Source organism: Orbicella franksi, chromosome 2, assembly GCF_964199315.1.
Source record: "Orbicella franksi chromosome 2, jaOrbFran1.1, whole genome shotgun sequence".
Taxonomy (NCBI): Eukaryota; Metazoa; Cnidaria; class Anthozoa; order Scleractinia; family Merulinidae; genus Orbicella; species Orbicella franksi.
The window spans coordinates 9,214,512-9,239,511 of NC_138146.1; the positions used below are offsets into that span (position 1 = coordinate 9,214,512).

Consider the following 25,000-nt stretch of genomic DNA (forward strand, 5'->3'; position numbering starts at 1 on the left):
GTGATGTATGAGAAAACATTTCCATCGTTAATAGCACCACTACGATAGTTCACGCGTGGGTTCAAACCAGTTTAGCAAAGCAGTGTTTCTGGGTATTTCTTTTAATTTAACTGCGACAATAACTTTTTAGAAAATTTTAAAGATATGATTGTTTTCTATAACTATTAAGCTTTCAGAAAATGTATGGGTTGATGGGGTTTTCTTCCAAAGCGCCAGCGTAAGAGCGTGATTTCCAAACATTGTCAATCCACCTACCATGATACCTTTAATATCTCCGAAACTAATGCAGATATTTGCGAATGGTAAATGGTGTTTTCATTCTTTCATGGAATTTTATGTAATACACCTAAAAAATCAAGGGGGAAAAATTTGATCATAGTACCACTTTAAGGGCATTTGTGCCCATTGTTTCTGTATATCCTTACTGCTCACACACCTCATGTCAAAATGCCTCATGATGTCATGCATTGAGCATGCATGTTAAGAAAGAAATATAAACAAGTAAAAGGCTTGGTACACGGGTGGCCTAAACTTTGCCTGCAGATTGCTCCCAATGCCCTTGCATCTTTCATAGCTCACTTTTTAACTTTAAGTACCATTTTAATTAACAATTAGTTTTAGTTTGACTTACAACCTTCTGTAGAGCTAACTTAGCTCAGCTAACTAACTTACTCAAGAGCTAAGTAAACTAAATTATAATGATATTAACAAGTTGGAGATGTTGCTAAATAGGCCTATTTCTGTTGCAGTAAACACATGTGGCCATATCTAGAAATATCACATCACATGACCACAACTTCTTGAAACAGTACAGTCTTCAAAAATCAATGCTTTTATTAATAATGTCATTATTATATATTAGTGATACATGTTTTGAAGTTATACTTTCATGGCCTAGGAAACCCTCAGCACATTGGACTATGCACACAGAGCCAAGAACATCCTTAACAGGCCAGAAGTGAATCAAAAACTCACCAAGAGAACTTTAATCAAGGTATGATCAAGCAATTCTTCACACATAATTATCACGTTTGAAGAAGGTTGGTGATGTAGGCGAATCTTTGCTGACGTCCTTGTTTACATTTGTCCTCATTAACATACAACTTTGCGCATAGAAGGCATCATGCTAGACACGATTTTACTACAAAAACTTAAAGAACTTGTGAAACTTAGTAAGTGGTGAAATTTTTGGCTCTTTGGGTGTAATATTCAAGGAGAAATTGGCTTTCAAAAACATCAAAATTTCTGTGTGGCAAAAGCGCTAATGACCTCATACATTCTTTGCAAAATTTTGAGCTTGTAAACCCGTGTTGCACAAAAAGTATTCTGTTCAATACATCACGCTCAAATTCCTTGGGACAGTTAATCGTGCTGTGCCCTTTCAATATTCAGTGTTAATCTCTTTGTAGCTCCATCAGAAACTGTATTGCTTATGGTAATGAGGCAAATATTGTAAACAAAGATTCCCCTATTGCTGCTGTGTAGGAGCTTGTGAATTTTGTAATATTTTGTAAGCATCTCTTCTTTTTAAAAGCCCTTTCCATGTGGCCATTCATTCTGGCTTACTAATATATCCATTATCTTACCTTTCAGGAATACACTGAGGAAATTGAAAAACTGAAGAAAGATCTTCTGGCAGCAAGAGAAAAGAATGGCATTTATATAGCTGAGGAAAATTTTCTGTATGTACACCACATTTGCTGTAATCTTGAATACTTGTAACTTCTGAGAGCTGCATCCCCATGTCACTTGATGATAAAACTAGTTTTAATTTCAGTTGATAAATTCTAAATTCGTAGCCATATCATGTCAGTGACTTGATATTACAGCATATCAGGAAAGTAGACACAGCTTCTGATTAGCTACATGTACATACAGTAATTGTAAATTTGGGTATGGTAATGTACAACATTAAGGACTGTACGTACATACTGGTAGAATATATGCGTGTCCCTTTTTTTTGTAAGGTTCATGCTGCACTCAATCCACTAAAGAGCAGCCATAAGATTTACCTCTTACTACATGTAAAATCATGTCCTCCAGATCTAATTAAAGTTTCATTCTTTAAAATACCACTTTCATAAATTAAAGGGTTATGTCAGGCAATTAACACATTTTAACTGAAGTAGCAAGTTCCTAACTGCACTATAATCTAATTATAAATAACTTTAATTTATTATTAATTTAATTTCCACTATTTTAATCCAGAGCTATGCAACAAGAGATCAAGTCTCAACAAGAGCTGAATGCCGAAAGAGAGGCAAAAATCTCTGTTCTCCAGGAAGAAATGAGAAAGTTAAGTGAACTCTTCACAGACACACAGCAAGAGCTTGAGGAAAGGTGCATGGAGCTCGAAGAAAAGGACACTGAACTGAGGAAGACCAATTGCAGTTTGAAGGAAACTAAACACACTCTAAGAACAACAATTTTAGAGAGAGATCAAAATCAATACCTTGTTGACGAACACAGCAAAACTGAAAATTATTTGCATTCTCAGGCGTCAACTCTTCTGCATGTTGTAGAAGATAGTATCTCTGATGTTGACGGACTTCACTTAAAACTTGATCGCAAGCACAATGTTGAAGCTCACAATGTGAATGCTCGAGATACATTTGGAGAGGACTGCAGGCACTTGATTAAAACAGCCAAGCAGAATTTAAACCAGTTTCAGGGAGAAAACTTTGTATTCTTTGATGCAATGAGGAAAACTTTGGGTAAGTAAGTCACCAGTTTTTATAGGATTGTTAATTTGTTTTCATTTCCTCTTCCATGCTAGAAAGTTTGCCCCAAAGATCCCTCTAGCAATCTACCCTCCTTATAGTAAGCCCATGAAGGCTAAAAAAATTCTTATTTTATACTCCAGTTAATGCAGCATGTTGAGTTTTTTTTACACTTTTTCACTGTTACTTAACAGTATTCTCGGAGACTTGTAGCCACAAAAAAGCCTCTAAGACATTTTATGAATTAAAGTATGCCTGTGGCAAGCTAATTTTTGGCATTTTACTTTTTACTTGTACATGTTATTTTGATAATGATCCATCCCAAAAAGTATTCTTACTAGCCCCCTAAAAATGTTTTACAAGCAATCTGTTACTGCACCTATGTATTTGGAATATCCTCAAAACTCTTAGCTTGCCTCTCAGACAAGACTAGTCTGACTGCAAAATACCCTAACCCTGCACTATCAGTTTTTCGTGCATGCTGAGGAGCTATTTTGTGATCTAACTTGATCTAATAATAATACATTTACAGGAACCCTTGTTTCCAAAAAGGCAGAGGAATCTGTAGAACTTCAAGATCAAATGCAAAGTTTCAAGAATAGTATGGTAGCTCAAATACAAGAAATGTCTTCCAGAGAACAGGTATGGCTTACATGTATATATAGTCATTTGCTGGCTGGGAGGTCCATATAGTGAAAATTAAAATGCTGCCTGTAGGCCAAGGAGAGCATTTTCAAATCTTAGGTCACAGTTTTTCACCACACAGACTGACCATAAGCTGGTAAATAACTTTTTTTCCGTTCTCTCGTTCTCTCACTCTCACTCTCTCTCTCCAATCCAGAAGAAGCTCGATGACAAGAACAAAGCTCACAAAAGCGTTACCATGACTGTGGGTAGAAATAGAAAAATCCAATGCTAAGAACCAATCAGATTGCAGGATTCATTACTATGCTTTCTAGGAATAAATAAAAAAGTTTTATGCAGTTAAAATTATTGTTACAAGTAGTCACACAAATAAATTTGTTTGGTGATCTAATACTTCCTGTTCATTTTTTCAGGAAAAAGATGATGCTTGTGACGCCTGGCGCAGTGATGTCTCTGGTATGGTTGAAGGAAATAAGGTGGGTGTGCATTGATAAGAAAATATATCTTAATAACAGTCAGTACACAATGATATAACTAAGATTTTCATCTGCACCCTAAATGTTCTTAGAGGGGAAGTTCTTTTACATAGTTAAGGACGTTCGCATGAAAATTTTCCAGTCAATAGATTTTTTTAAATTTTTACTACAGTCAGATAATGAGTTACCTGTGTCAGAAATGGAAAAATAATTGGGGGTGACCTACTTCGTTTCAGAGATTAAGCGTGTGGAAACCTACCCTGATTTTGAAAAATTGGCGGACGTAATTCAGCATCGCCTACAGGGGTTTATAGTTAAAAATATCAAAGATAAGTCAAAGGAGGCAAATGTTCTTAGTCATATTTTGTAGAAGTGGGTCTGTTGCGTAAATAATCCCAAATGTTGCCAATGTTTTCACAAAACTTAACCCTTCAAGAGGCATTTGAAACCGCCGCACATGAAAGGAGAGGTAAAAATAACGGAGTTCAATGGTACATTTTGCAAAAAATTCAAACTTCTAATCAATAGATTTTCTTCTTTTTGCGCTAAACATAGACAATCGGTAGAGAAAATGATCCATCAAAAGAAAAAAAGGGGTCTCCAAACGTCCAAGATCGTTAAATCCAGGCAAAGCTATAGCAATGGCCACCTGCCCTTTCATTGTTCATTTTATTACTTAGTGCACGCACTAATTTGCATGCATAGTAAGGGTGTGCAGAAACAATTGGTGTGAACGTCCTTAAGGTTCAAATGGGGCAAACATCTTGCATCCTACTAGGATTAGTTCTGTCTGTCAATGTCTGGAAAAAAGAAAAGAAATCGTCATAATGGTACATGCTGAACTTGGTCATAATATGAGATGAACAAGCTGCCCTGAAGTAATGTCCAAGTACTTACAACAGGAACCAAAGCAAACCCGTAAACTTGCATACACCAGTCAGTTGTTCTAACTTTACGTGTATGCATGTCTAGGACATGTGTAGACATGATTAAGCTTGCACCATAAGTGCTCATTGTTTCAGAAATCGGTCACCATTTAGCTTGGACTGCGTCTGAAGGCTGTAGTTCTTAGCTTAAGTCACTGTTGTTTTGAGTGATTCCATATTACTACCACTATTCATCTGTCATAGTCTTGTTGTTGTTTCGCTGTTGTTGCTCTCTGTCCATTTTCTGCAAAGTGGCATTTAATTTCCAAAACTGTTCTGATTGTGGATTGTGATTGGCTGGTTGCAAGCTGAGATGATACATTTTTTTTCTTTCAGGATAACATTTGTTCAGTGTTACACACCCTCATGAACCAGGAATTTCTGCCCAAGATGAGGGCACTTGAAAGCTCGTTTCATTCTATGGCTGTTTTTCAGGAGCAGTTTGAGGCATTTTTCACTGATAAGGTATTTCATAATATACAGTTACTTAAATAAACAAATCTGCAAAGGAAATTTGAGATTTTTTACTAAAAGGTGCAGATTGTTGAAGTGTGCATGAACTTTCCTTGGATACTGCCTAAATTTCATGCATTTTTCAACAGGTTTGATTTTAAGTGTGCCCTTACTCACTGTTTTTATTGCTTCTTTTTTTTTAAGATGAGTCAGTTGTCTTCAATGGTAAAAACCTTTGTGGAAGGACAAGATTCCATGTTGGAAAGTTTGGATGAGATGATTGAAAGACACTCACAGGAACAAGTCAGTGGAAGTTTACAAGCTAATCTTTGATCTATTATAAATTTAAATTATTGTACAAAAGATGTCATTCTGTTTTGCCAGTTTTTGTAACAATTTATCTGCTTTGTTCAGTATCACTTTTTACATTTGTTATAGTAATAGACCAACACAATTTGAACTGAAATCTAAAATTTCACAATGAAGACATGTTTGGTAATTTAATCATTGGCAAAAAATGATGCATACTTCTACTGGTTCATTTATACATTAGTTTTCCTTCTCTAGGATTACTGTAAGTATTGCTGTAAAATTCAGAGAAATCCCAATTTCCCTAATCCTTTATTTTTTTTTAGCCTCCCATTAACTTGAACCAAAAGTTGTTTCTCTCCCCCTCAGTCGAACGCTGTAATTTTACCCTCAATTTTCCGTTCTTCCCAGTTTTCAAATCAATTTTTGTTTCCCTTGGATGCTCAAAAAATCAGGACTTCACAGAAATGCAATCAACTAGTGGCCATGGTAACACAATGTAGGCAAAGAGTGAATCAGAAGTGTGTACATATATACAAGAGTTACTTGGAATAGGTTTACCAGAATGATACACCTTGAAAATTATCTCTGAAGTTTTGAACATACATACAGAAATCAATAATATTCAGGTTTAAGTTGTATAAATACAGGGTTGTGAAAAGTAAGCAGCAACTGCTGATGAAAGTCACCATCTTCATCATCGTGATCTCAGATGGCCACTCTGCGGAGCTATTTATCTGATTCTTCAGAAAAAAGGTGGCAAATGAGCGGCCTACACTAACAATAAACCTCTTGATAACCCAAGCCATGTTGTCCCAGCTTTTGACTGAGATGTTTTTCATCCCTGCAGGCTCAAGGTTATGGAGAAATAATCAGGAAGACAGACTCTCTTTTGAACAACCAGAAAATCCTCATGAAGGTAAACACTGCAATTGATAATGGTAATAGGACTGAGTGGAGTCCAATTCGGTCTGTAATCATATGATTTGTTAATCATGAGTATGATTACAGACTGAATTGGACGACGCGAAGCCCTGTTACCAATTAATCAAAACTATGACAAAATTCGAGAAACGAACAAACTATCGATTGAGCGCTGAACGATTAAACGTCGTTATGAATGCTGAAAAACACAGCAGTTTACTCAACAAAGTGCACGGCAACAGCGCGCGCAAAATGACGCGTACTGTCCAATTAATGCTCAAATCGGGCTGCTAATAGCCAAATCACGTTCGAGAATTTTGTTATAGTTTTGATTACTTCAGTTTAATAATAGGGACACAGAGGAGCCAAACCCACCATGACAACTTAATTTTATATGTTGCGTTTGTATGAGCTGTGCCCTTTCTTAGACCAGTTAGAGTATGCATAATTGAGGAAGATGACAGTTGTATGAAGGAAGATCAAACTACAGTGGGGGTTTTTTGTATACTTCCCAATCCCTCCCTACCCCGCTCCAATTCTTCCCACTCGATTGGAAACTGGGTTGATACCGCGGGTCTCGTTTTGCTGATATTGGCATATAATATAAGGCTAGTGTAGAGAAAATGAGCGATGAGCCACCATATTCGATAGCCTTTGTCAGCAGTAATCACTGAACTCAAAATGGTTCACTTATCCACAGAGAAATCTGGCACTTCTCAGACGGAACAATAATTTAGTCAGTACTGTAAACTTTGTAATACAACTAAGTTTAGTTTTTGTTCTTGGGGTGCAGTTATAATTTACTCGGAAAAGGACGTGACATCCTGGCAAATTTCGTCTTTAGGAGATTCACTGGTAAAAAATCTTCATACTTTACATTCATTTTTCATGACAGGAACTACAACAGACGTTCTTCAAGCAGATGATGTCATTATTTCAAGAAGTGAATGACAAACAGACAGAGAAGCTATCTGACGATGCTAGCAAGGTAGATACAATCACCATTGTATTACACTTTGAAATTCAGTTTAAACTGGTCATTTTCTTGGGGAAGTTCCTGGGGCCGAGATAAATGTGGTTCACTCTGTTTGCATTTTGAGATTTTACGAATATCATTGAGGCTCTTTTAGAACATTTCACTCTCTCTTCTTTATTTCCCACTTAGAGTTTTGAATTTCTATAATTCCATTTTTTCAAGGTTACAGAAGTGACTTCCATTGCTAGACAAAATGCGGAAACTGCAAACACTAATCTTAGAAGGTATGAGCACAATACGGCTTTAGGATGTGATGAGATCAATGACACTGGATCAGTTTTTATGCTTGACATTGCCACATGCACCATGTACAAACATAACTACTCCTCTTAAAATTTTAAAGCTACTGTCATGTTAAATTCTGGAGCCCAAAGAACGAAAACATGGTTGTCTTACCACTTTGGAAATGTTGTTCAAAGACGCTGAAAATAGGTTGCAGATACGAAAACATGTCTTGAAGCTACTTAAACTGACCAACCCTTGGATTTGATGTTGTTTTCTTAATTTTGCGTTCAGGTTCCTTTCGTTTCATGTCCTATATGTACACCTATTATGCGACTGCAATTCTTAAATTTTTACCTTAGACTTTCTTATACTCTTATACTTACTCTTAATTTCAGTTATTGTGACTCTCTGAAGAACTGCGCTTCGCAGTTCTCAGATAACTGCTCACAAACCGTTGTTAACAACACTGCTGAGGCACAGAAGAGTTTCAAACAGGTAACGGAGTGACAATTCTTTGCACCGTACCGGTTTTTGCAAATGCTGAAATTGATTGCTCATTGTCTATAACTTAGAACCTTTTTGATATGACATTTGAGTGGACAGTTTCAACTGACTGTTGTGAGAAGTTACTGTTATCAATCATGCACCCTGAAGACGAGATATTTGACAAACTCAACAAATGCTTGTTTGAGTTGCCGGAATATAATCAAAAACTCTACGAGTTTTTCTATGATTGGCAAAGAAACGATTATCATCAGCTGAAAAAAGTAGATGATTTTTAAATTGTTTCAAATGGAATTCTATTTTTCTCTCTAGGCTGCCGAACAAATTCATGACACCACAAATCTTCGTAAAGGCGTCGAGGAGGATGTCATGAACGCTTCACACAAAGTTGACGAGGTATGATGCACATTGGTGCTCCAACTTAGGCGGCCCAGTAACTAAAAGCGAAAAAAAAATGAGATTCAAAAGACCAATGGTCAAACGTGAATCCTCTGTTCACAAAGTTGAAAGCTAAGTTGAAAGTAAGAATGGTTAGAGATAGGCAAAGGTTATGGGGGAGGACTCTAGTGTAAAGTTCAAAGTCTAGACTATGTGGAATTCTGTTTTGGGCTCAAATTTGTTTCGCAGACAGTGTATAGAGGAAAGAATAACAGTTTGTTGTTTTCACTGTCGCTGCACAATTTACATTGATGATTCACGTGAAGATAGGGTGGCACCGATTGGATAGAATATTATGTATGTTTGTTTGTTTTTGTTTCAATGTAATATTTTTTTTTTCAGCTGGCCGTTCAATGGCAGAACATGTTGGAAGAATCATTCAGTCAGCACCTTGTAACTCTCAAGTCTTGTTCAGGACAGCAACAGAGTTCAGTGAAGGTTACATTATAACATGTCTACTGTCTGTGAATTCATAACCACACGAATACCACATATTCCAAAAGAATGAACTGGCGCAATAGGTTTACTCTCTAATTTTCATTCAGGTATGTGAAGAACAACTCGAGCAACATTTCACCGGTGTGAAAACTGCGCTTGCCTCTCAAGACCACTCGCTTGGAGAAATGGCCGCCACACAGGAACGTCACCTGTCTGACCAATCAGAATCGACGAACACATGGTCACGTGACCAGGACAAACTTGTTGAACAGGTTAATACCAGAGTAAACCAGTTTCTGCTGGAAGATTTAAAAGATGATCTACCAACAGGTTTGTTATTTTTGTCAGTATATTATCGTTTGCTACTTGTTCTTCAGAATTGATTTAACAAAATGGAACACATGTTGATTCAAACTGTTGAATTTTCAATGAGGATATTAAAGATGATTTCCAGTCCGTACTGCACACTCTCGAGAGTTTGTTTGCGTTTTTTGTTTTGTTTTATGCAAGACGTCACAAAATGTAAACATTTCGCAACTACTTTTATGAAATAAATTCAAAGTTTCAAAACAACCGCCATTATGGATGCGAAGCGATTCGCATTCCATCGAGTGAGATTTATAATGCTTATAAACATTAGGGTGCTGAGATTGTGCACTACAGACTGGAAATCATCTTTAGGTTTTTTTTTTTTTTTTTTTGAGGGGGCGGAGGAGGTGGGGGGTGGCTGGGAGCGTGGGACCAAACAAGTTTCCTCTTCCCTACGTCTCTCTCTTGCAATTATAATTTCGACGTTGATTTAACGTAAAAGTTTTTTTTTTTTTACAGGTAGCACCCCCCAGAGGCGCCCATTTGCCTATCCAACAGCGCTGATAAGAACAGAGCCGCTTGACGTACTCAGACAAAGGTTTCAAGCCAGTTATGTGACACCACCTTTCTCGCCAGAGCCTCAGCCGATCAAGGTATTTATACCTGACCAACAACAAACATTCTATATCAGAACTACTCTTGTATTAAAGAAAGTGATTTTCTGCACTAAGTGTCACGTCTCGCATGATTTTGCATCGTAAAGGGACATGTATTTTCCCCGATGCGGATAATGGAGAGAAATGGAATTTGCTGAAGCGAGTGACGGCGTTTGTTTTCCTAGCGCTCTGCTTGTTGGACTCTTGTTAACCGCCTTTGTTGTGGTGATATTATAGTTTTCCTCAGTAACACTGCTTTGAGTAATCGGTTGTATCGAAAACGCTATTGTAATGAATTGTCTTCGATAAACTCAAACAGCACGTCGCAGGAGCTTTAGAGTTTTTTTGTGACCTTATCGCGTCCTGGGTCACACAGGGTTGTTTTCTTTTCGGTATAACCAGGAGCCATAATCGGGGACGGAAACCGCAAGTCTCGGGATTCGCGCGCACCTATGATATGGGACAATTTTTCTATTTTTAGAACAAATTGCGCCATCCTGACGTCATATATCCGCGCGGATTCACGCACATGTCAGGGGCTCTCGCGTGGATGTTGTCACGTTGCGTGATCAAATGGTGAGAGTTGAGAGATTCTCTTGCGTATTTTTCACAGCGATGGCAGGGAATACGAACCAGGGCGCTTATATGTAGTTTTATGCTCTGAGCTAACTGAAAAGGTGGGTTTTTCAGGGTCGAAAACAAGACTTCAATCTCGCGCTGGGAATGAATAATAAGATCTGCTCACGCTAGTTGTAAGCTTACGCGTATGCTTAAGAATATAGCTAGAAAACTCTCTACTCTGGTATCGAGTTAATTTGTGAGTTTCTCAGACAATGTTTAATCATAACCAAAACCTGTTTTGGAAAGTCTGACGTGTACAATTAGCTAATTTGCATAGTGCATGCAGCTCGTGCACTTTCAAGTCCGAGTCGGTGTTTTCAGTTGTCAACAAATCTTGACAAAGATTTCTTTCGTTATCTTTTGTGCTGAGATGCTGCAACAAATTTCACGAATGCAAAAAAGGCTACTAACATCATGTGTGTTTCGTCAACATAAGCATAGTGAAGTTTTACACTGCGAAAATGAAAATAGACAAGGAGTTTTGATAACTCGATCATCTAAATCGAAATCGTTATTCCAAGTTGATTAAAGAAAGCGTCATCGTAACTTTGCTGATTGTTTCTGCTTTATTCACATATTTTCAGCTTAGCTTTTTATATGTTCTCAAACATTTATCAATCTTAAACATATTTAAAAACTATAGAGCCATTGTTTGAGTTCGATGTACGCTTTCACACGAAAGTACGGCGGAAGTACAATTTGTCATGTTTACTGACTGTACAAAACACGCATCGGCGGGCGCTCTCACTCATCGACAACAGAGAATTTACTGGATTTTTACACGAATAAAACTGAGCACTATCTACGGACGTAAAGTTATTAAGCCTTGATGAAACATCAAGCGTTGTTTACAACTCGAGCGAAACTTAAACTAGCAATTATTTTGTTTTACTTTTCGGTCGCGATAGACTGACAAATTCCTCGCAAGCGTGTGGCAAGAGGAGCTAGGAAACTATGAAGTCCTGAAGCTCTGCTATATCTAAATATATCCAGCTAGTTTTTTGCTGTGTAATGGAAAAGCTGTTAATCTTCAACATATGTGAAATTTAAAGTGGAGTAATGTACAGCTCATGTAAAAGAAGCATCAGTCGGAACGCAACTTGGTCAGCGATATATATAAGTTTACAGCGAAACATACCTAAGTTCGACACTGTCTTACTTCACTCAAACTGGAGCAACTTACGACGAAAATACTTAAGCAAAATTCCAACAGACGTAAACGCGTTAAGTTGTGGGGCAAAAACATGAAACATTTCGGGAATTTCGGACGCCATTTCCCCCGCGCGACATCCGCAAAAATCCTCGCAGCATGTACGCGCGTGTGCCGCAGGTGATGGCGCAATTTGTTCTAAAAATAGAATTATTGTCCCATATCATGGGGACAACCCCAATACTTGAAATGGCGCGCGCTTACGGTCTCCGTCCCCGATTATGGCTCCTGATATAACGTCATTGTCGAGCCTAATGCGGGACTTGCTCTATTGTCTTACAGAGTGTTTCAAGTGACGAATCTGTGCCAGTGTTTGAGTTGAGTCAAAGTAGCACTGTCAGCTCAGAGACTGGTGTGTATCCATTGCGCAGCAGTGAAGGCGATCTGCTTGACAATGATAGCCTTGAAGATAGCGAAAATGAAGTTGTTGTTGCCACAGATGAAGCTGTGTTCGTGGAACCACAGGTAAGCAGTGTTTTTAAAACATTTTAAAGTGTGAGTTCGGTTGCACCTTTCACGGGGCTCTCGGCTTTGTTTATCACCTCTCGTTCGGCATGGATGGTAACATTTTACTGTCTGTCATCAGAAGTTTTTAAAAGCTTCAAAGTCATTCAGATAGGGTGAAGTTTCTTGCCAAAAAACTAAACACTATGGTCCCAGCTAGTACACGAACACGGACCTCTCGCGAGATTAGATACAACTACGTTTAAGCTGATATCGCCAAATAATTTGAGTGGTCGCTGTTTCACTGACTTCTTTTTGATCAACAGGCTGTTGTGGCACGTAATAAAGCCGTGTCTGCTAACACAACCACAGATAAGGAGAACAAAGAGGCGACTCTAAACAGAGCCTCAAGTATCCCTAACCTGGCTGGAGTGGGAAGCAAAATTCCATCAGTGAATAAATTCAAGACTCCGGTGGATCGTGTTAAACGTCCTCTGAGATCAATGAACACTCAGTAAAATAACAATGGTTATTATTTTGTGAAGTTAGACAGGAAAACGAAATGTATATATCAGGAAAACAGCAACGTTGTATTGTTTATGTTCTTATGGTGTAGAAAATGTTTATTAATGACGCTTGAGGCTCTTTTCTCTGTTGGGGGTTTTGTGTAACTGAGTCGTTATATTTCAACTGACCATTTCTCTTCCAAAGTACATAAGCTCAAAAAGAAGTAAAAAACCCAGCATTTTATTCTACAAAAATACTGTAAAATCATACACCAATTTCGGTTTAGCTGTTTTCAGGTGAACCGGCACGCATAGGTTTGCCAAGGAATTAAAACATTGCTTCGAATAATCGGGATGTACAAAAAAAGTCGGGGTTCTATTGTTTTGGGTTTTTATTTGTACGGCCAGCGACATCGAAGTCGCGAGGACGGAAGCGAAAAAACGTAAACTCCACGAGTATTTCTTAAGCTTCATTCATATATGTATAATTGATCAGCTGTAACATTAAACATCTGACTGGCAGCTTACTCTTGTAATAGCTTAGAAGCCTCTAAGTGAATAGAATTCTCAATGATTGTTGATTCATATTTGAGACAGGAAGCATTTATAGTTGCTATAACGCAAATTTGTAGTTCTGTATAAACTGTATCAGAAGCATATCACCTCACTGTATTGATTATGTGGAAATCTATCTTTCTGTAACATTTTCCATCAAAGAAATGAATTGGAGAGTTTTGCTGTTCTTTTACTGGTTTTTCTCAGGGCCATTTTTTCTTATAACCTCACTGTAATATAAGACGAACCTAAATACTGTGTGCATTTCAAGATATTTCCGACTGCGAAACTACTGCTTTAGATATTGTAAAGATCAACAATGATCAAACAGAAAGCTTGAAATGTTTGATTTATGTACATAACTGAACAAACCTTGCTCCTGATGTCAAATCACTCCTTAGAACAACATTAGTAAATACAAGTATATTTGACTTCATGGCGTTTTTTATTTACCGACTTTAGTTGGAAGAAATTTAAAGGTAAACGATAAGTCTGCGTAGGACCTAGTGGTCCATACAGCCGCAGCTTATCTCAGTTTCCATGTATTTCTCCCCGGGTGGGTCGCGTCCATCGCAGGATTACTCCCAGCATTAGAGCCGCCGGTACCCATTTATACACCTGGGTGGAGAGAGGCATTGTGAGAGTACAATGTACAGTATCTTGCCCAAAAGCAGACCTCAGTGACCGGGGCCAGGGCACGATCCGGACTCCGGCGCGCAAACCACAAGGCCACCCACCATGCACTATTTCTGGATGAACTTTGAACTAGACGATAAAGTGCTCCCGCTTTCGTTCTTTTTACATTTTAATCTCTTTCCTACTCTACTGAATGTAATACCAAAACAACCCTCCGTTCAAGGCATGTTACTTAGACTCATTTTGAATCTGAATATGAGGAATCTGGAAATTTGTCAACCTCATACGTCCTCTCTTCAGAGGATCCTGAGTAAATATTCTCACAGGGAGAGCTTGAATGATGAAAAAGTCTTCCCGTATGCGCTTTATATTACCCGCTTTGTAATCTCACGCTGTAATAACATGCAAGTGTTCTTGTTTGCAAATGGAAGGAATCTCCTGCGGAGGAGAGAGAGCTGTTAGCAGCTATATTGAATTTGGATAGTCTTTTGACGTCTGACGAAACTTGCAACCAAAATGTATGTATAAACGTTGGAATAAAGAAATTAACTCTGCGATGTAAATATCCCAAAAGTCCCAATACCCTAAATTCAAGTGAATGAAACCTTTTGCTTGGACATAAATGTAATCCAAGTTTAAATACCAACCCGGGTAAATTAAGCTAAATATCTTAATTATCTAATAAAAACCACAATACACATAGCCTGTACTTCATAAGTCCAATTACTCCCCAGTTATATCGACAGATAAGACCCTCAACACTGCTATTATTCTTGTATAGCGATGGTTAAGCTCTTGTTTGACTGTCAAATAACCAACGTTTGGGAGTCTGCCAGCACCAATCTAACGCCCTGACAAGTCGACAATCCTTGATCTTCTTCCACCAGCCGGCACATTGAATCTTGTACTTGATCTCGCCGAGAAGCTTGAGCCAAAAGTCGAACCAAGTGAGACGCAGAAAGGCAATCAGTACCAAGTGTGCGGGACCCAGCGTGTCGCTCATCTGTACCCTCAAGTGTTGTAGAGCACGTGCCTCATTCTCTGGCTCATTTAGTCGGAACGAACATCCATCGTACGGTGCGAATACAGCCAACAGCCATCCTCGAGGGTTTCTCCAAAACAGGCTCCAGTAGTCTGGCTTAATTCCACAAAGGCTCCCGATATCGTCACCATAGGTGTATGCTTCCACCAGTGTGCCCAATTGTCGGGAGGATTCCTTGAAGTAGTTGTCCCAGAAATCTTTATCCTGCTTAGTTACTTCGTAACGTCGGTCTTTCGGTGGGAGGTGACATTTTCCCGAGAACACTTTCCCGACGAATCGTGATTGAATCTCGGCTATTGCCGCGATCGAGCCGACCACTGGCCGAACGTAACCGATGAATGCTAACGTTGGATCTTCAACATTGAAGATGTACTTATAATTATGGGTTAAAGGCACGGCCTGAAATTCTACCGGAAGGATTGGAAACTCTGTTTTGTAGCCTGTACACTGGATAATGACGTCTACAATCTCTTCAGTGCCATCACAGAAAATGATTTTCTTGCCTTCGATACTTTGGATAGCTCCCTTGGGAATACAGCGTTGGTAGTCGACTTTATCGAGTACGTGACCATTTTTGTTGACGAAGAAGCGGAAAAATTGGGCGTCATTTTTCCACTCAGCAATACCATGCCCTTGATAGGCAAGGAGGGAACCGCTTGTGGTCCAATTACAAATCCAAGACAAGCCTAGAAAAAAACATGAATGGGTCAAAATCCTTGCTTTGTTTTGTTTGCTGTTCGTTATACCTTTTTTCCTTCATTCGTTTTTCTTTTGCTTGTTCATTCACTCGTTTGTTTATTTGTTTGCTTGTTTGTTTGACACAATAGACTATGTCCTAATAGCATCTGTAACATTTTTAACGAGCATATTTCTGCATACAACCTGAGACAATCAGATTTTTCTACTCCTAGATACAACACTGTTACTTATGGGAAGCACTCTCTGCGTTATTTAGGACCCAAATTATGGGGCAAACTGTCTATGCCTGACAGATCAGCCAAGACACTGTAGGCTTTTACAAACTATATTCGCAAAAGGGATATAACTCGCTTAATAGACACCGGCTGTAAGGACTGCATCCTATGCTTTACATAATGCCCTTCAAGTCATTTATTTTTTTATTGTATTAATATTAGTATTAGTATAGTTTTTTAGTAGTGTCCCCTAATTAGTATGGTGTATTATTTCCAGGCTATAAGGTTTTTGACACTTTAATAAAGTTCTCACTCACTCACTCACACAAATTGAGGACTCCAGGCAATATCTGAGACCATTTGAAAGTGGCAGTTTTGTAACCAGCATTACCGCGAGATTTTTAATGCAAAAATTATGTCAAACTGTACAAAAGTAGCAACAGTTTGACCTAACTCTTCTGACAGGAAGCAGTTGGTGTGAAAATTAAAACGTTCTTTCTGTTCAATTGCAAATAAAACAAAGACTGAATTTCAACTATTCTTTTATATTCCTGATTGAACTTGGCAAATTGTTGGAATTTTTGTCTAAAGTTGATGTTTAAACCAACAAAACAGATTAGTTATCAATAAAACACTTTACTTGCTCTTCACAAACCTGGTTTGCTCTTTGTATAAGGAGCAATGAACTTCATAACTCTTGAGGAGGCTTTATCCAAGGCTTGAGGGCGGCGATTAGGAAGGATCTTAGCAAACTTCCTGAAAAAATGCATTCCACGTGGTATACACCATATAAGGCGCGACACATGATCACACCATTCCTCGACGACGTCACTGGCCGTTTCACCGCCGCCTATTAACATGACTCGCTTATTTGCGTGCTCCGGAACAAACGATTTAAGTTCGGAACTGTGGCGAACTTCTCCAACAAAGTCTCGAAGTATCGAGCGTTCCAGATCACGATTCGGCTTCTGCACGCTTCCTGTGCAGATGATCAAAAACTTGCTCGTAAACTGTCGGCCATTTTCGCAGCTGACTCGCCAGAATTGGTCCTTCTTCGTAACTTCCATAACACAATGATCGAGACGTATGTGCGACCACAAATTGAAAGTGTCGCAGTAGGACTTCAGATACGCTAGCACATCATCGTGTTTTGGAAATTGGCCGATCTCTTCTGGCATGGGAAAGTCGGACATTTCTGTTACAGAGGAGGAGGAAGTCGCCTTGGTGGTCTGCATAACGGTTATGATTTCAGGATCCTCTGAATAGCACCACAGGCCTCCCACATCAGAGCGTTTTTCCAGCACCACAACAGTTAATCCTTCCTCTAACATGCATTTACAAGCCAACAGACCCGACCAACCGCTGCCTATCACAATAACCTCTCTAAAAACAGCCTTTGAACCTGCCATGTTGGGATGACTCTTCTAGAAAGGAAAAGGAACAATCAAAATATTTAAGTTTAAACCTCTGAGCATTCAAACCAAGTTCTCACTTAATATCCAATGGTTTACTATATAAAACCATTTCGCGGGTATCAGTCCTCAAAAGACTACGAATGGAAGGCTTTCAATTCCATTTAAATGAGTCAAATAGGTGACTACAACACAAGATAATAAACAAAAGCTTCTCACAAGCTAGTGGTTCGGAGATAATGTTAATCTATAGTTATTTATACGAAGTCTGTAATCAGATTCGGAGAGTAAGATATTCTATAAACTCACCAACGTCGAAACGTCGAAATTGATGAAATTCGAAAGGATCAGAGAAGACAACGCAACCAACAGTGTGTCGAAAGTCACACAAAGCATTTCCTGACTTTTCCTAAGATTTGCTTCAATTAAAATATTACATTACTTCAAATTACATTACATGTGCGTTTTGCGGAAACAGCAATGTTTCGAAAGAAAAATGTTTCGAAAATTGACTTGGGTTGAGCCACACTTCTGCTTTCTTGTCGCATACTGATTGTCCGAATATAAAAGCTTGGAAAAAATCTATTATCATGTAATCAATGTACTTAAAGTTGGTAATGATTTCACTCACCGACTTGAAATTGCTTTAGAAAATAAATTTACCTAAAAAAAATTACTCCGGCAGAAATAAAACGTGTGGATGTAGTATATCTATCGAATTTCCACTTAAAACTACGTATCAGGCTTAAGTTACAATTTCAACACAGAAAGATCCCTCGGGCTCTTTTATTGGCAAAAAAGGGGCAGGTCGAACCTTAAAATAGGATTTTCAATTACAGGAGCTATTCTTTGCGAACTAACTGCGATCACAGCGATCACAAAGTTATCCGCTCTTTGTTTTCTTACTTATTCGTAACATCTCAGTTTTCTTAGTTTTCATTTTTTTTTTTTCATTCAGCTAACACAATTTGCGCTGAGAGTCTAATTAGACAGCTGTGTACGCGTCATCACAAAGTTGACGGAGAGAGCGTGTTTGATCTTAGCAAAATTCATGCATATCACAGACATCCTTCTTTAGCTAGCAGAAGTAATACATTCAGAGATCATCAGTCCGTCCGTGGTCGGTAGGTTTACGAATTCACTCAACTGGGCGGTTGGAGCGACTCCGCTTCTAACTGTCTGCATAGAATAAGTTTCTTGTAAATACATTATATTTTCTTTATAACACAGATTTCTTGTTTAGAGAAGTAACTTGTCAGCAATTAGGATACGGCGCTAGACAAACACAAATTTCAGCGAATGTGAATTCCTCGAATGACTTTACTTACTGTAGTGCACCATCTGATGATGGTGTAATCAGCACCAATCCACTTTAGTTCAGCAGTACGCTTCTTAGGCGGCATGATTAAGTGAGAAGAAATGAAATTTACAATAACGGATGTTAGATGACAGCGTTAACCGCATACAAGGTAAAATGAACTTAAAGTGCCACTGAAACGAAATTTTCGTATTCTGTTTTATTATCCCAATCTATAGTTTCAAACGTGCTTAAAGTAATGGTGAACTTTATTTCTGTCAAATCCTAACGGAAAGTGGTTTTTTTAGCTGTTGAAATCGACTTTTTGGAGCAAAACTGTGTCCGGGCTCTGGAACCGAGTTTAAGGACCTTGTGACGTCACTGGTTGTATTAACGCAAGGAGCGCTATAGATTATCTCTTGTTTTCACTTGATTTATTCAAGTCTATTTTTCATACTGTCAATACCTACTAGTTTTCTACCTTTTAATTTGTGTCCAGCCTTGACAGGAAATACACATCATAAACGTTGGAGGGCGTCAGAGAGTGTAGATTCACCAAAATATATGCTACAGATTAGAACAGCTCAGTATACTTTTCGAACATCTTGAGTACTCGATTGGAGATTTCGAAGACGAGTGTGGCAACTTTTATATCACGTCCTGAAGCCTAAACACGATATTTCGTCGTCTGTTTTCAGCCTGGTTCTGAAATTTGGATTCTCACGGTTATTTAAGGTCTGTTAACAAGGTTCGAATATATCCTCGGCAACTTTACTGCATTAAAAGCCGTAAGCGCTCAGCCATCCGCACAATCACGAAGTTATTAACGGTCCACAAGCTTTGAGTCGAGTACTTCTTTGCACACAGAGGGCATCTTTTTATGATACTAATAAGTGAGAGTTCTTGTGGTAGACAAAATGTATCTTTGAAAAATTGTGATCCGCGGCAGGGTTTGCTTTATCGCCGCATACGTATCAGTGTAAACAAAGCGGGAATTTCGCTTCTCTTTTACACGTATCTCCCAATTGCAATATTTCACGGCCGATGGATTACTTTGAGTTCTTTAGCACATACTTATGTCTATGATCTTCATTTAATAGTATCCAAGTTCAAAACAATTCGTTAAAACGTCACTAGTTTACACTCCTTTCGAAGGTCACGTATTAAACAGAATTTGAACGGCCAATTTGCATATATGACTTTCGCCGCCGACATTGTCACGCTTTCTCTCGTTTCCTGAAAACATACCTGTACGGTCATGGCAGCTTAGTTTACCTTATAGTTTAAATTCGCTCCCTCATATAAAAGAAGAGGGTTTCTTAAATTGTTGCTGTCGTGATAACTTGTAGGATGTAGCAGATGCAACTAGACTAAAGGTCACTGTGGCACAATCTCGTCCGCTGTGAAACTCACAAAGCGTCCGGTTTCCTCCAAGCGAAGCGACTCGAAAACTCGAAGCGTTGTTGCTCCTATTCGTGCAGCAGCAGTCCGGATAATATTTTCACAAGCCGCTTTCTCTTGTTTTCATGTCTTTTTTACTTTATGAGTGTAGATATTGTTTAATTGAGTGCTGGCCATTTCACCAAAAGTCCCGATCATTTTGCGATTTAAGAACTCCCACTCGTTTGCTTGCTTACATAAAATATCCTGCAAATATCCAATTAAATAGACTGGAAAGCCCCAGGATCGACTCTCGACCTCTTCATGTCTAAGGCTACTGTTATTATCTGCTTTACAGCTCTGAGATGTCCTTAAGATGTTTTTTGGGGGGGCTTCGAACAGTGATCTCTTCTCCCATAATCACTCTAAATTTTCAGCGCGGCATGAGAGTAATACAACCAGTGACGTCACTAGGCTGTTTTGGCCGCGCCAAAATGGCCGCCAATTTTGGGCTTAACCAGCCAACTTCGAACGGCTGAAAAAGTAGTTTTCGCTTACCGTATGCGAAAAAAAAAATTGCCGCGTTTCCAAGTAAGGTTGAAACTTTATTACTAAGCAAAAATCTCACATACAAAAATTTCGTTTCAGTGGCACTTTAAGAAAATTACATGGACGGGAAAAAATATATAACTAAATAGACACCCTCAGAGGTACCAGATTAAAGTAACCGCCAAATAGTTGCGGTATATGAAAAAAGATTAAATAAGGCTGTTATCAGACCAAGACAACGCCTTTGCTGTAAATTGTGACAAGTGAGATAAATAACAGTCATAAAAGCCCATTTCCACGAATAAATATATATGCATTGACAGTAATACCGAGTGCATTGGACACGATCAAAATGGATTGTACACTCATGCGGTAAACTGCAAGCAAAAACAATAACCAAAGCCGGTATAGAACAAATGCGCACCTATGTACTGTGCATGCCATATAAAACGAATGCACACTTATGTACTGTGCGTACCGCATAAAACAAAGGCACGCTTATGTACTGTGCGTACCGTATAACACAGGCACATTGATGTACTGTGCACACAGGTGGCCAAATGATAAGCCAAGCACAAGATCAAGCCAACGGAAACAGCATTGAAAAGGTATGCGGCAAATGAAACCAGCAAAAATAGCTGAATCACGAGGCGACAAAACACGGCTTGGTGTAAAGTGTACACTGTACATATATCAAAAGTAAATGGCTTGAATTAGCGTCAAACAGCATAGTTCGGCCTAATGGTCGACAATCGAACAAATGCGTAATGACTTTAAAACGGCCCCTCTGAGGCTACGAAAAAACTCATATTGCCCCTGCCTATTGAGGTGGACACCATCACGCGCGAGAAACCTCTGGGATGCATTCCAAAAGCCTCTATGTTTCCAGAAAAAGACATAAGGGAGGGCTTCGAGGAACGTTTTAACATTTTTGTTAAACGCGCGCACACGCGTGTTGAATACAGGATCGGATCCCAGAAGGGTTTGGCAGACATAAATAAGCTTAACGTTGTACGTGTTGTGCAGAATGGTAACAAGCTCCTCGATAGAAGAACCCACAACTAAAGTTTCGAGACGAGAGAGATCATTGGTTCCCAGCTGTAAAAAAATCTCTGGAGCGAATGACGCGACCACGGGGCCGGGGAGGTCGTATTGCAACGTCTTAGCCACAGTTCTTCCCCCAACACCACGCCATGTAAATGTGGCAACATTATTTAACAAGAATTGGTGGTTAAGGTTAGGGTTTGCGGCAACGAAGTTGTCTAAACGTCTAATGAATGAAATTAGAGGGAGACTCATTCTAATGTAATCCAAAATATCTCTGCAACTTGCCTGAAAAAATGTTTTCGCCAAGAGATATACTCGCTGTGATGGTGAGAGCAACAGGTAAAAATTGAAAATGTGACCAGTGTTTTATACTGGCGGATAGATAACACTCTTTAACATGATTGGCTGTTATGTCACATGACAGACCACCATCGGATCGACAAATATGTGCCTTGAATACAATAGGTCAATTTATCGACATAAATGACAGTATGCCTTGGCTTGATGTTTGTTTTTGTTAAATTATAGAGCATGTATGAGAATACTATAACAGAGAATGAATGGGAACGTTCACTGCGAATTACTCAGCTATAAAAAATTAAATCGCTCCCCAAAAATAAACAGTTTTAGGGCCAGTGATACAGAGATGATGTCTGCATAATTTCAGATCTATAGCTCAAATACTCGAGCTAGAAAAAATATTTGTTAAATTACAGGGCTTGTCACATAAGGATACTTTTCACCAAATATCAGAGGAAAAGGTCTGATATTGGAGCTGTACGAATTATTTAATTATTCAATTTTATTTGTTTTATATCTTGTTTGTGTAATTATTTATTTTATTTGAAGTAAAACTAACGGTAAAAGCGCGCGACGTTTCGACCGAACTTTTATCATTATCAAGTTTAAAAGTGAAGATAAAAATTATGCATAAGTATAAATATAAAACAAAGAAGTAAAAGTATGTAAAGTATGAAAATGTAAAAAAACGGTGTTAAAGACAATAAAAAGCATGCAAGAATAAAATAGTTAAAAATGATTCAAGACTTTCGCACGAATTGAGTCTGACTGTACATCGAGACTTGGTCTCAGTTCATTAATAAAAAACGTTTCATAAATGAGACAGTCAAACTTGTTCTTGCACTTTTTTAAGATGGTAAAATTCTTGGTAAGATCCTTGGGCACATAAGAATGTTTCACATGAAATTTACATACTTTTACTTCTTTGTTTTATAATTATACTTACGCATAATTTTTATCTTCCCTTTTAAGCTTGATAATGACCGAAGTTCGGTCGAAACGTCGCGCTCCTTTACCGTTAGTTTTTCCTTCAAATTGTCTTAAAAAACCTTTACCTATAAGAATTTATTTATTTATTTATTTATATATTTATTTGTTCATTTAATCGGTTTTAACCGGTCTCCAACGAGATGAATTCCAACTAGAAAAATTTTGCACTTTTTTGCAGTCTTTTAAATGCAAAGTAGCTCCTAATTTCTAATAACCTGAATCCTTAGGTTATAAAATTGAAAGATACGATGAATTTATAGAAACTGTTCATTTAGTAGCTTTAACCATATCGCTGGAATGTGTTGGATACTTCATGACAAACCGAATGTTTGCTTTGGAAAAACGGTTTCACGGTCTGTTGTGAAAGCAGCCACACAATTGTAGAAATGTCCGTAATTATGACACTTTTTGAAAGGATTGTTCCAAGTACGCATCAATTATTTCCTTTTCCATGTACTCTGGGCACGAAAACCAGCTGATCAGTTGTAATTTTTATAGCCCTTTCCAGCTGCGAAATCTATTTATCGGACAATTGTTTAGGTCCAGCCCACACTACTTTGAACCGGAGGACGTTCGACATTTTGAAAACGGGGCTCGTCGAAAATGATGTAGTCACGTTTATCATGTGATTTTCCTCAAACTCAAATCCAAAATGACCGGTGAATGCGTTTTTAAATTCCTCCGGCGTCGTGTGGACGGAAAACATTTGATGCGTTTTCAGAGTGAAACCTCCGTTTTCAAATTCCTGGTGTGTAATATGGACGGAGTTAAAGACAAGCTTTGTATATTCTGTTAGAGAATCCTTCCTTTGAACAGTAACTACAACAATTTGAGCCCATCTTTGTAATCCGCACGCTTCCTTCTATTATTTGTACACGTAACTAGTTATTTATATTCAAGATTGTATGACCTGTAACTGAACAATGCAGAATTTTCCTGCCGAAGCATATCTCCGAAATTAAAATCTTCGTTTTACACCTAAAACTTAGAAGAACATTAGTGGTTGCTGGCACTTCCCGTTTTCTAAAGTTTAACCCATTTCGTTTTCTGTTTTGTGTTTTAATAAACGATAGATTCCATTCACTAATTCGAGCAAACTCAAACCTTAAAGGATGCTTTAACTCTCTTGTGATATTTTGCACTTTACTTTCAGTTATTACCAAATATTTAGACAGGAGGTCGAGACAAAACCCGTATCTTACCTTTGAATGACGTTAGCCAGACTACATGAAACACGCCCGTCTCAGAGGAAAGAAAGCGGTTAGATTGATTCCGGTGACTCAAACTTCAAGTGATACTATGCAAACAAATCAAATAGCTATATAAGCTTAACATTTATTATGCATGCAGAATGTTTAATTATGCCAATTCCATAAGGCAGTTTAAAATATATACATTGATAATAACTACTTACTACCCCCTTCTCCGATCTTCTCTCTCTTTCATCTATAAATCATCCAGGCTCCTTGTATTCCCCCGTTTATGCCTCAAGCCCTAGCGTTTCCCTTCGCGTACCTCTCGATTACAAGTCTCTCTTACTATGAGGCTCATTTTAATTTTAGTACTTATTAAAGTAATGTTACTTCTCTTAAAACTCGTTAACATTCCAAAGAATTGACATTACAATTTATTTTTTCACCTGTGTGGAGAAGTTTCTCGCCGCGCGAAAAGGTACATCGCATTTTTGACAGGTGATTAACAAGCAATGATAGTGTCCTTTATTTTCTCACCGTTTGCTTGAAAACCTACCAGGTGCTAGAAGAGTACGCGTCATTGGTTACATTTTCTCGTAGTGACCTAGTTGGTGCGGAAAACATTCGGCTATTGTTTAGGTGAGCAAAAGACCTGCATGCATAATAAATGTAGGAGGTTACATGGAAGTCTTGCTAGGTTATCCCATATAGGTAGAGCTTTGCAGAGAACTAGAAAACATATCATTTTTGTCTAATTCCGGTAGCCAGTTATCTGTAGGCGAATCACAACATCCGAGAGATTTACGAATAGCTTTCTTTCCTTTGCTTTGAGTGGGTAGGTTTTG

General features: G+C 38.4%; 2 protein-coding genes across 2 annotated transcripts in view; one reads left to right on the forward strand and one right to left on the reverse strand.

Moving 5' to 3' along the window:
• Positions 1-14,412, forward strand: part of LOC145477976 (kinesin-like protein KIF11) — a 24,881-nt gene extending 10,469 nt beyond the window's left edge. The window contains exons 11-27 of the mRNA XM_081455858.1: positions 899-994; positions 1,594-1,682; positions 2,209-2,714; positions 3,253-3,362; positions 3,779-3,841; positions 5,104-5,232; positions 5,425-5,523; positions 6,380-6,448; positions 7,349-7,441; positions 7,652-7,713; positions 8,110-8,209; positions 8,531-8,614; positions 8,999-9,094; positions 9,202-9,424; positions 9,923-10,056; positions 12,173-12,355; positions 12,661-14,412. Of these exons, the coding sequence (XP_081311984.1) occupies positions 899-994; positions 1,594-1,682; positions 2,209-2,714; positions 3,253-3,362; positions 3,779-3,841; positions 5,104-5,232; positions 5,425-5,523; positions 6,380-6,448; positions 7,349-7,441; positions 7,652-7,713; positions 8,110-8,209; positions 8,531-8,614; positions 8,999-9,094; positions 9,202-9,424; positions 9,923-10,056; positions 12,173-12,355; positions 12,661-12,852 (2,328 nt within the window). The 3' untranslated portion in view covers positions 12,853-14,412. The remainder of the gene's footprint in view (positions 1-898; positions 995-1,593; positions 1,683-2,208; positions 2,715-3,252; positions 3,363-3,778; positions 3,842-5,103; positions 5,233-5,424; positions 5,524-6,379; positions 6,449-7,348; positions 7,442-7,651; positions 7,714-8,109; positions 8,210-8,530; positions 8,615-8,998; positions 9,095-9,201; positions 9,425-9,922; positions 10,057-12,172; positions 12,356-12,660) is intronic.
• A 146-nt stretch (positions 14,413-14,558) lies between these two features.
• LOC145477977 (4-hydroxybenzoate brominase (decarboxylating)-like) lies at positions 14,559-24,568 on the reverse strand. The gene is made up of 3 exons (XM_081455859.1): positions 24,165-24,568; positions 16,643-17,411; positions 14,559-15,759 (listed from the first exon to the last, which is right to left on the reverse strand). Exons 2-3 carry the CDS (start codon positions 17,394-17,396, stop codon positions 14,819-14,821), a joined length of 1,695 nt encoding a protein of 564 aa, XP_081311985.1. The 5' UTR covers positions 17,397-17,411; positions 24,165-24,568; the 3' UTR covers positions 14,559-14,818.
• Between the last annotated feature and the right edge of the window lie 432 nt (positions 24,569-25,000).